We start from the raw sequence: 12,197 nt of genomic DNA on the forward strand, positions 1-12,197 counted from the left end.
GAGGAGGGTGGTGATGGTGTCAAGGGTGGGTTTATTGATGAGGGGGGTGATGGTGTCAAGGGTGGGTTTATTGATGAGGGGGGTGATGGTGTCAAGGGTGGGTTTATTGAGGAGGGGGGTGATGGTGTCAAGGATGGGTTTATTGATGAGGGGGGTGATGGTGTCAAGGGTGGGTTTATTGAGGAGGGGGGTGATGGTGTCAAGGATGGGTTTTTTGAGGAGGGTGGTGATGGTGTCAAGGGTGGGTTTATTGAGGAGGGTGGTGATGGTGTCAAGGGTGGGTTTATTGAGGAGGGTGGTGATGGTGTCAAGGGTGGGTTTATTGAGGAGGGTGGTGATGGTGTCAAGGGTGGGTTTATTGATGAGGGGGGTGATGGTGTCAAGGGTGGGTTTATTGATGAGGGGGGTGATGGTGTCAAGGGTGGGTTTATTGAGGAGGGGGGTGATGGTGTCAAGGATGGGTTTTTTGAGGAGGGTGGTGATGGTGTCAAGGGTAGGTTTATTGAGGAGGGTGGTGATGGTGTCAAGGGTGGGTTTATTGAGGAGGGGGGTGATGGTGTCAAGGGTGGGTTTATTGATGAGGGGGGTGATGGTGTTGGTTTTGAAAGCAAGTGAAACAGTACCTGGGAAGAATTCCATTCTCAACGTCAGCTGGCCTGGAGGCCAGGAAGAGAAGTTGGGCAGTCTACCATTTAGGGAGAACGGGATTCAAGGGAGCAGGAGGTGGGTATGAGGGACAAGGTGAGCTCAAACAGGATGGGAGGGGAGATGTAGAAAAATCGAGAAACCAGCAAAAAACGTGGACACTTGAGTGCTAGGGCACTTGATGTTGGAGGTGCTGGTGAAGGGGGCAGTGAAGAGAGGGTTTTGAGGAGACTTGGTAGTGAAGAAAGAAGCCTGGGGTTGGCTTTGTTCTCCAGACTGTAAAAATAGTACAGGTTGTAAGGGAGAGAGACAGGCAGTCAAGGAAGATACAGCTCAGCTCTGACAATTTCCAGGTCTCATTAGAGATCACAAATATACAAAATTGAAACTGTTATAAAGAAATCTTCCACAAATGGATTCACGTGAAAGAATAAAGGGAACTTCAGTCGACAAGGCGTTTGTTAAACAATGCAGAGAAATTTATGTCATCGGCACAATGCAGAGAAATTTATGTCATTGGCACTCAAAGAGTTAACCAGGCCAAACCAATTAGCTGTAATTAGTCAAGTAAAATTACAGAAGGTCACAGCAACCTTTTGTTTAAATTATGGAAAATTTGGCCTTTATCAAAGATAATGAGCAGAACTTTTTTTTAAGTAGACGCACTACTGTAGCTCTTAGGGGCTTTATGCTCACAATTTCAAGTGGGCTAAGTAACATTTAATGAGTGTTGATGCCAGAAAAATAAGGCTCAATTTGCATGGATTTTATGAGGGTTGGAAAGTTTCATGCTTGCAGCTCATTGAAAATAACAGCCGTCACCGGAGCTCTGCTGAAGAAAATGTTCTCCACGGCACCATGAGGGAGTGGGATCCTTTCAACATTGCAACAAAATTTCTCCTCTTTTATTGAGAAATGAGGGAAAGCTTCCATGATTAATATCCTGCTAATTAAATCATGATTCCAAAATTTGCGGCACCACCGCAAAACGGATTTACTGACCATTCATCTCATTCCTGTTCGGGAGAGCTGGATTGCGCAAAATGGCTGCCACGCTTACCAAACATGAGTCCTAGGGCTGGATTTTGATACTGGAGGCGTGTAGGAGGCGGGACTACAACTTTCGGGGTTGTAGTCCCACCTCCATCGAGTTGTGGCCAACCCACTCGATTTTCACTTGATTGACCTTGTTGAGCCCACCCAGTGGGCTCAGCAGGCCAATTAAGGGCCACCCGGCAACAGGTGATGTTACAGACTGAAATTTCATCTGTCAAGAGCTTTTGACAGATGAAATATCAGCATTTGACAGCTGTTTGAAGCTGTCAAACACTGACTATCTGTACTCCAAGTTAAATCCTTCCTCTCAGGCTGATTTAGAGATCTCTCCAGAACAGAAAGCTGAATGCTGCAACTTTTGACAGCTCGCAGCCATTCTGCTTTCTGTGCCGGTGAGATGAGGGACTCCCGAGACCTGAAGGAAGGAAGGCTGTAAAGGTAAGTAAAGGTAAATAAAACTTCTTTAAACACTTTACACACACCAAACACATTTACCTTTGCACTCATGCACCCATCACTCACCTGAACACTGGATATCTCGAACCCTCCAAGCCCTTCAGCCCGACGGTCCGCCTCGCTAACTTGGCGTGGTTTAGAGCCATCGGGAAGCCCACACTTCAGGAATAAAAATAGGGATTAGGCTAAAAACTGCCTGTTAACAGGCAGTTAATTGGCACTAATCCCCTTCCCGCCTCGGGGAGGCGGCTCCCAGCACAGGTCGGGTATCTGCCTCCTTTGAAACTGGCATGGAGGCAGGTTGGGGGCAGGATGGGCTTGTGTCCCCTGATTTCGAGATTTTGACCCTCTACATGCCTCCAATCCCGCCTCCACGGCCCAATGAAAATCCTGCCCATAGAGTCATAAAGGAGGCCATTCGGCCCATCGAGCCCGCACCGGCTCTCTGTAGAGCAATCCAGTCAGTCCCATTCCCCCGCTCTATCCCCGTAGCCCTGCAAGTTTATTTCCCTCAAGTGCCTGTCCAGTCTCCCCTTGAAATCATTGAGTGTCTCCACTTCCATCACTTCCGTCGGCAGCGAATTCCAGATCCTCAACACTCGCTGCGTAAAAAAGATTTTCCTCACGTCCCCCCTGTATCTCTTGCCCAAAACCTTAAATCTGTGTCCCCTAGTCCTTGTACCAGCAACTAGTGGGAACAGCCTTTCCCTGTCTAGCCTATCCAAACCCATCATAATCTTGTACAGCTCTATCAAATCACCCCTCAACCTCCTTTGCTCTAATGAAAACAAATCCAGCTTCTCCAACCTGTCCCTGTAGCTAAGATTCCCCATCCCCGGAACCATTCTGGTAAATCTCCTCTGCACCCTCTCAAGGGCCTTCACATCCTTCCTAAAGTGTGGTGACCAGAACTGGACGCAATACTCCAGTTGTGGCCTAACCAGCGTTTTATAAAGGTTCAGCATAACTTCTCTACTTTTTTAACTCAATTCCTCTATTTATGAAGGCCACTCTCTCAATATGTCCTGCCACCTTCAGGGAGCTGTGCACATGAATTCCCAGGTCCCTCTGTCTCTGCACACTCTTTAAAACTATGCCATTAAGTGTATATAGCCTCTCCCTGTTCCTTCTGCCAAAATGCATCACCTCACACTTCTCTGTATTAAATTCCATCTGCCACTTGTCTGCCCATTCTGCTAGCCTTTCTATGTCCTGTTGCAGTCGATTGGTATCACCCTCACTGTTTGCCACACCCCCAAGTTTTGTGTCATCAGCAAATTTAGAAATTCTACTCTGTATTCCAATATCCAGGTCATTTATATATATCAAAAAAAGCAGTGGCCCCAGCACTGATCCTTGGGGAACACCACTGTCTACCATCCTCCAGTCTGAAAAACAACCATTTACCACAATTCGCTGTTTCTGTCCTTAAGCCAATTCCTTATCCAAGCTGCCACTGACCCACCTATTCCATGAGCCTCAATTTTGTTAACCAGCCTTCTATGTGGTACTTTGTCAAACGCCTTCTGAAAATCCATGTAGACAACATCCACTGCATTCCCTTCATCAATCCTCCCTGTTACTTCATCAAAAAATTCAATTAGATTAGTCAAACACGATCTGCCTTTTACAAATCCATGTTGGCTCTCCTTAATTAGCTTAAACCTCTCCAAGAGCCCGTTAATTTTTTCCTTGATTACTGTTTCTAAAACTTTACCCACCACTGATGTTAAACTGACCAGCCTGTAGTTACTAGGATTGTCCTTACACCCTTTCTTGAACAATGGTGTCACATTTGCCACTTTCCCATTCTCAGGCATCTCCCCCGCATCTAGGGAAAATTGGAAAATGATGGCAAGCCTTTCCGCTATCTCCTCCCCCAATTCCCTCAGCAACCTGGGATGCAAGCCATCTGGACCAGGCAACTTGTCCACTCTAAGCATACCCAGCCTTTCAAGTACATCCTCTCTATTAATTTTCACCCCTTCCATTGCTTCTACCTTTTCCACTTCCACCGATATTTTGTCAGCATCCACCTCCTTAGTAAACACCGATACAAAGTACTCATTGAGTATTCTAGCCTTGCCCTGCGCCTCTAAGCATTCTTTGTCTCTAATAGGCCCCACCCCGCCTTTTACTACCCGCTTACTGTTTACATGCAGGTAGAAGATTGATCTTTAAGGGGGAGATGTTCCAAGTACAGGCTAGGTACATTCCAACAAGAGCGAAGGGTAAGGGAACCAAAGCAAAGTCTCATTGGATGATGAGGGAGATAGAGAATATGATGAAACAAAAAAAGAGGGCGTATGATGCATGTCAGGTGAATTCTTCAAGGGAGAACCAGACCAAATACAGTAAGCTGAGACGGGAAGTGAAGATGAAAATAAGATTGGCAAAGAGAGGATATGAATCACTTGCACATCAAAATGATTCATGTAAAGTGCTTTGAGACTTTTCCTTCATAAAATTTTCCTCAGGTTGGTAGAAAATGGCAACAACAACAACAACTTGTATTTATATAGTGCCTTTAAAGTGGTAAAATGTGCCAAGGCGCTTCACAGGAGCGTTATCAAACATAATTTGACACCGAACCACATAAGGCGATATTAGAATAGCAAAATACTGCGGATGCTGATGGGATCTTGCTGGAGGTGACGGAAATGGCGGAGGGTGATCCGTTGAATGTGGAGGCTGGTGGGGTGAAAGGTGAGGACAAGAGGGACCCTATTGTGGTTCTGGGAGGGAGGGGAAGGGGTGAGAGTGGAAGTGCGGGAAATGGAACGGACACAGTCAACCATGGTAGAGGGGAATCCTCGGTTGAGGAAAAAGGAAGACATATTGGAAGCATTTCCATTTCCGCCACCTCCAGGGTGATCCCACCACCAAACACATCTTCCCCTCCCCCCCTTTCAGCATTCCGAAGGGACCGCTCACTCCGCGACACCCTGGTCCACTCATCTATCACCCCCAACACCCCTTCCCCTTCCCACAGCACCTTCTTGTGCAAGCGCAGGAGACGCAACACCTGCCCTTTTACCTCCTCCCTTCCCACTGTCCAGGGCCCCAAACATTCCTTCCAGGTGAAACAGCGATTTACTTGTACTTCTTGCAATTTAATATTATGTATTTGCTGCTCACGATGCGGTCTCCTTGCAGATTGGGTGACTGCTTTGCAGAACACCTCCATTCAGTCTGTAAGCTTGACCCCGAGCTTCCGGTCGCCTGTCACTTTAATTCTCCGCTCCACTCCCACTCTGATCTCTCCGTCCTCAGCCTCTTACACTGTTCCAACAAAGCTCAACGTAAGCTCGAGGAATCTTTCGATTCGGCACTTTACAGCCTTCTGGACGCAACATCGAGTTCAACAATTTCATACTATAACCTCGGCCCCTATATTTTTTAATTTTTTTAATTTTCTCTCACATGGCAGCTGTTGATGATTCTGTCATTGCAATTTACACCTCATCTAGAGTCATCTTTTGTTTCTTAACTTGTCCCATTACCATCTCCTTTTTCCTTGCACCATCATCCTTTTTGCCTTCTAGCCTATCACTAACCTTCCCTGTGTTCTTTCCTCCTCTCCTCCCTTTCCCTGCCCCACACTTGCTTAAACATCTGTTACTTCTCTAACTTTTTCCAGTTCTGACGAAGGGTCATTGACCTGAAACGTTTGTGATGAAATATGCCATTCATCAGACTCTGTAGTTAACTGTATATATTGTATTGCCTGTCCCGGTGTTTGTACCTGGTATTGCATATAGGGCACCGCCCCCTTTGTGTGTCGGCTCCACCCATACCTGGCCCTACTTAAGACAAGTTCAGGCTTGTCTTGCAGTAGTACAGCAGCATGCTAGGTGAAGCTAGGTGCAGACACCGGCTTCTTTCCTTTGCTAATAAGAGCCTGTTTTATTCTGCTAACTTCGAGTCTTGGAGTTATTGAGGCACATCAACGTTAACTCTGTTTCTCTCTCCACGATGCTGCCTGACCTGCTGAGTGTTTCCGCCATTTTCTGTTAAGGAGATATTAGGGCAGATGACCAAAAGCTTGGTCAAAGAGGTAGGTTTTAAGGAGCGTCTTAAAGGAGGAAAGAGAGGCAGAGCGGTTTAGGGAGGGAACTATAAAGCTAAGGGCTTTGGCAGCTGAAGGCACGACCGCCAATGGTGGAGCGATTAAAATCGGGGATGCTCAAGAGACCAGAATTAGAGGAGCACAGATATCTCTGTTTTCAGTTTTTATTACAGATATCACGTGGGTTGGAGGCGATTACAGAGATATTGAGGGGCGAGGCCATGGAGGGATTTGAAAACAAGGATGAGAATTATAAAATCGAGGCATAGTAGAAGAAGTCAAGAGACATATTACTACAGTTAAGATACAAAGGCAGGAGATACTATACAAACTAGCCAAGTAAAGGATGTCAGGACCCCACATCCAGATGGCTTGTGCCTGCAGATACTGAAAGAAAATAAGGAGGAGATAGCAGAGGCACTAGTATCCATGTATAAAAAGTCAATAGGATAAGGAACAATGCCAGAGGACTGGCAGACAGCAATTATATTTCCTATCTTCAAATGGGGAGATAGATTTAATTCAGGGAATTATAGGCCAGTTATCTTTATGTTTGCGGTAGGAAAGATAGCAGAATCTTTGCTAAAAGATGAGATGATAAAACATCTAGAGGTGAAGAGTATAATTTAAATAAAATTATCAGTATGGATTTCTAAAAGGAAGGTCATGTTTAACCAACCTTATTGTATTCTTTGAAGTAGTAACAGAAAGAATAGGCAAGGGTATACATGGGTACACAGAGAGTGGGGAAAATGTGTAAATCTGCCGCACAAAATGGTTGTAACAGATAGCATTGACACATTTCAGGGGAGGCTTGATGCATATATGAGGAAGAAGGAAATAGAGGAATACATGGACAAGGTGAGAAGTGGTAATTAGAGTGGGAAGAGGCCCATGTGCAGTATAAACACCGGCATCGACCAATTGGCTTGACTCTATGAAATTCTATGTTTTGGTTGCGTATGATTATGCATTTATGCTGCTTACAGAATACAGTAGTGAGGGAGTGCTGTCCTTCAGATGAAACATTCAACCAAGATCTTGTATGCTTGTTCAAGTGGGTCTTATAAAGATCCCATGACACCATTCAGAGAAGAGCAGGACATTTCCTGGTGTCCTGGCCAACATTCTGCCCTCAACATAGCAACAGCAAAAAAATAGATTAACTGGTCATTCATCGGATTGCTGTTTGTGGGACCTTGCTGTGTGCAAAATGGCTGCCGCGTTTGTATAACAAGAATCACTTCAAAAGTAAATTGTATTGAAACACTTCGAGACATTTTTGAGAGATATGCTGTATAAATGCAAGATTGTTCTTCCTTTAACACTTCATTAATTATGCAAAAGAAAGCATTCTCTCATTTTCCGCTCAGAAAGGAACTCCCAGCATCTTATTCGTTCCAAAGAATGGATTGTCCTGAGTAGGACGAGTGTGGTTTTTTTCCCCCCAAAGCTTCCTCTTCTAATTAAGAAAAGTAATTAATTAGATCTTCCCGCAGTTTTCTTCCCAGCTGTTATCTGAGAAGAAACACTGCAAAATTTGAGCTCAGATTGCAGAACATTAATTTAAAGCCTGCGGGGGGAGTTGGTCCAAATGTACCTCCTAAATATGCTTTAGGTTGCAAATGGGGAAAAGCCTATGAAAATGAGTGCTTTTAGTCCAGGATAATCCCACTTAAACTTAAACTAAATAAACTTTCTGCTTTTTAATATCCTCTAAAACTATTAATGTAAACACCGAAAATGATAATCCCAACTCCCAAACTGTTGCAAAAAAGAACCAGCTGCAGATCGCGATCCAGTTGCTGCCTCTATGACGTCACATTTTCATTATTATTGTTTTTCCGAAAGCCACATGCTTTAAAAGCACCGAGCCCTTCCCTTGTTTAGAATGTCACAGGCAATGACTACCAGATGTTCGGTTCTACCATGGTTTGACACAGAGCAAATGCCAAAAGCAATGAGTAACAACTTAAAATATAAAAAAACCAACAGTAGCAAAACAAGTAAACAAACCAGCCCGGGTCTGTTTTCAACAGGACAGCTGTTCGGCTTTTCAATCTGTCAGGCATTCCTGTAGTCAGCTCAAATGGGCCCACATTTCAAAACTGCAGAGTATCCTGTTTTTTTCACCCTGATCAGCTGATTGGTCAGGCACATTCAAACTTCCTGTCAAAACAAATAAGCGTCTCATAAGGGTTTTTCCTTTTTCCCCCCCCTCTTGATAAGTGTCTGCAGTCATTCTTACTTTCAGTTTTGAGTGGTAGTGTTAAGGTTGATTATAGCTGAGGCTGCTGTAACGCATTCCCCCACCCCCTGGCCCCCACAGCTCTCTCCACCCCCACCCACCCACCCTCCCTTAGTTTGAAAGCACTGCTGCTTTCCTGGAGTCGTGCCCAGGGCTCTGCATCTAGGGTGGGATCTGGCTCAAGTCAGTTTACAGCAGAGGAAACAAACCCAACACATTCCTCTGCCGTTTGATTCACGTCAAGCACTCAAGAGCCTGAGAAGAAAAGTGTCAAGGGTTAAGGAATGGAGAAGAGGAACGGAACACTGAACACCACTGGCAGCAGCACTGAGTCATCAGTCATGATTCCAGGTAATACAGCATTGTTAATACTCAGTATACTTACCACTTCTGTTTTACTTTCAACAAGTGGTTGTTTGAATATTCGAAGCGGTGAAGCACTGGTTCCCTGACAGCTTCAGGAAGTTTAACCAAAGTAACAGCACAAGCCATACAGACCAGGGTTTGATTCCCGGTTGGTGCTGAACAGGCGGCTAAAGCGACAGTGGGGACCACTACAATGCCCCTGTGTCAGGGAGGAGAGAGTCAACTGCTAACTGCTACCCAGTGCTTTCAGCTCGAAGCTTCTATGTATGCAAAGCCCCTCAAAGTCAATGTTGGGCTGTCATTGCAGTTGAATAACCTGCCAGCGCTCACTAAGAATGGCACTCTGGTGAGGTACCTAAGCTCTAGAACGCCCTCCCGTAACCTCTCCACCTCTCTCTCCTCTTTTAAGTCATTCCTTAACACCTACCTCCTTGACCAAGTTCTTGGTCGCCTATCCTAATGTTTCCTTATGTGGCTTGGTGTTCATTTTTTTGTCTGATTATGCGCCTGTGAAAAGCCTTGGGACGTTTTACTACGTTAAAGGCGCTATATAAATGCAAGTTGTTGTACCAGAGGGTGGCTGATACCTGGTGAACTGTACTGCAACGAAGAGTTAACTGGGACAGGGGAAGGGATGGAGAAAATTGGCAAAATTGGCATTGAACATGTTTTGAAGGAAGGTTTTATCTGTAACTTATCCTTAAGTTCTTTAGACATTGTGAGTTATGGCTAGCATAGAATGACACAGCAGATTTCCACAATAACATACTAACTCTGTGTGATAGGCAATTTCAGAAAATCAAATCTGTCTTCTGTGCGAGGTAATTAAAAGCTTAAACTGTTATCTATTGGCAGAGTGAAAATGAATGGGGTTCTTTCACAGCTAATGTGCCCACAGAACATTTAAGGAAACAATCTTTGTCAAAGGTTGTTGGCAAATAGAGGATGTGATGATGTAAATCACCTTGAACTGTCTCATTGAGTAAGCGGCAGATCTTTACAAACACCCCCTCCCCCCGCTCATTTCTAAAGATTCTTTTCCAGCCTTCATTTTTTAATCTACATACATTTATCTCATTATTCAGTTTATTTTGTACATCACATAGAATTACACAGAATGTAAAGCACAGAAACAGGTCATTTGGCCCAACTGGTCTATGCCGGTGTTTATGCTCCACACGAGCCTCCTCCCACCCTACTTCATCTAACCCCATCAACAGAACCTCCTATTCCTTTCTCCCTCATATTTTTATCCAGCTTCCCCTTAAATGCATCGATGCTGTTCGCCTCAACTACTCCTTGTGGTAGCGAGTTCCACATTCTAACCGCTCTGGGTAAAGAAGTTTCTCCTGAATTCCCTATTGGATTTATTAATGATTCTCTTATATTTATGACCCCTCGTTCTGGTCTCGCCTGCAAGTGGAAACATCTTCTCTACGTCTTTGGTGGCCGTGCCTTCTGTTGCCTAGGCCCTAAGCTCTGGAATTCCCTGCCTAAACCTCTCCGCCTCTCTACCCTCCTTTAAGACGCTCCTTAAAACCTACCTCTTTGACCAAGCACCTGCCCTAATTTATCCTTATGTGGCTCGGTGTCAAATTTTTTGTCTCTCAATGCTCCTGTGCAGCACCTTGGGACGTTTTACTACATTAAAGGCTCTATATAAATACAAGTTGTAGTTGTTGTTGTTGTTTTCTACCCTATCAAACCCTTTCATAACCTTAAAGACCTCTATCAGGTCACCCCTCAACCTTCTCTTTTCTGGAGAAAAAAGCACCAGCCTGTTCAATCTTTCCTGATGGATATCACCTCTCAGTTCTGGTATCATCCTTGCAAATCTTTTTAAATTAATGTAATTAGTAATTAAGCGGAATACTGTAGGGATTGCGGCAGGCCAAAGCTTCTGGAGACCCAAAGGAATCGCTGAATCCTCAGTGAATCTGGCTACACCTTTGGCGCTTGGCTGCATCTTCACCTTCAGAAAACTTTCCTCAGATCTGAAGCTCTCTGGTTGCATGCGATGATGTAAGCAGGCTGCTCACACAACACAGTACCGAGGGTGCGCTGCATCATCGGAAGTGCTGCCCTTCAGGTGACCCATTCAACCAGGTTCTTGCATGCCTGCCCAGGTGGGCATTAGAAAGATATCATGACACTCTTCAGGGAGCTTCCTGGTGTTCTGGTCAACATTCTTCCCTCGACAACCACCAGCAAAAAATAGATTAACTGGTCATTTAAGGGAGCCATTAGCCGTCTGCTCAGTCGTAGGCCCCGGCCCTCAATTAAATTTGGCTAGTGAGCTGCTGGACCGGTTCGCCAGATTGAGGGCCTCCAGATCGGGCCTGGGCAGCCGCCAGCCAAGGTTGCAGGAGGGGGTTCGCGCGCACAGAGGGTGGTGATCCCGGGGGGGGGGCGGCAGCAGCCGGGATTATCTTTGTGGGCCTCCTGCTCCTTCTGGGGCCCCGCAAAGATGATTCAGCACTTAACCTCTGGTGGGCCTCTTCGGCTCCATGGTGCTGCACGGCGTCCGACTATTTCCCACCAAAAAATGGCAATCGGGGTCCTATTTACGCCAGAGGACCCCGATTCCCATATTAAAAGGGGCCTACCGCCTGGATCAGGCGGGCGCTTCGGACACTTTCAAAATGCAGACGGCCGCATCGCCGGTGGTGGCGGGGCGCTAAGGCCACGGACCAAGAGTTTGAGTCTGTTACTGTCCCGTTAACGCCAGCCGAAGGCAGTGAACATCCACCCCACTCTATTTACCTACGTGCTTTACTTTCATCCAGTAGTCGCATGATTACTGGCAACGTGAAATGTTTTGAAGAAGAGCCTTATCTATAGCGGAGTCCTTCCAAATTGCCGAGTCATGACTGCAGAGAATGACACAGCAGATTAACAAACACTTATTTTTAACTCGGCCTGGAGGACAAGGTCATCATTGCCGAAGTTTTAATTGCCATTAATTAATAAATTGCTGTTCGATTGTTATTGATTAACTGATTTTAGTCTCGCGGATTCTGGGGCTGGTGGGGCAGAAACCAGCCAGGGTTCCTGCTCTTATGGGCCATTCAACAGGCTGGTGGTTGCACGTGTGGATGTTGGGTGAGGGCTTCACTGTGGTGCCGCCTGCTGTCGAATAGTCTGCTGATGCTGACGGCCTATATTCACGTGTGAGGAACGGCCACACTTGTTTAAGGTGTGCCGGGTGCACGTGGATCTGTATTCGGACAAGCATTCAGTGACTTAGAAACATAGAAACATAGAAGATAGGAGCAGGAGTAGGCTATTCGCCCACTCGGCCTTTTCAGACTGTTCTGCACATCAGGCTGTGCCAAGCTTCCAAGTCATCAACGTGGA

General features: G+C 45.7%; 1 protein-coding gene across 1 annotated transcript in view; it reads left to right on the forward strand.

The window, feature by feature from the left end:
• Positions 1-8,406: 8,406 nt before the first annotated feature.
• LOC147122471 (uncharacterized) overlaps positions 8,407-12,197 on the forward strand; it is a 300,233-nt gene continuing 296,442 nt past the window's right edge. The window contains exon 1 of the mRNA XM_085983628.1: positions 8,407-8,825. Within this exon, the coding sequence (XP_085839754.1) occupies positions 8,759-8,825 (67 nt within the window). The 5' untranslated portion in view covers positions 8,407-8,758. The remainder of the gene's footprint in view (positions 8,826-12,197) is intronic.

Source organism: Somniosus microcephalus, chromosome 3, assembly GCF_052327205.1.
Source record: "Somniosus microcephalus isolate GS21.2 chromosome 3, FLI_Smic_1.0, whole genome shotgun sequence".
NCBI lineage: Eukaryota > Metazoa > Chordata > Chondrichthyes > Squaliformes > Somniosidae > Somniosus > Somniosus microcephalus.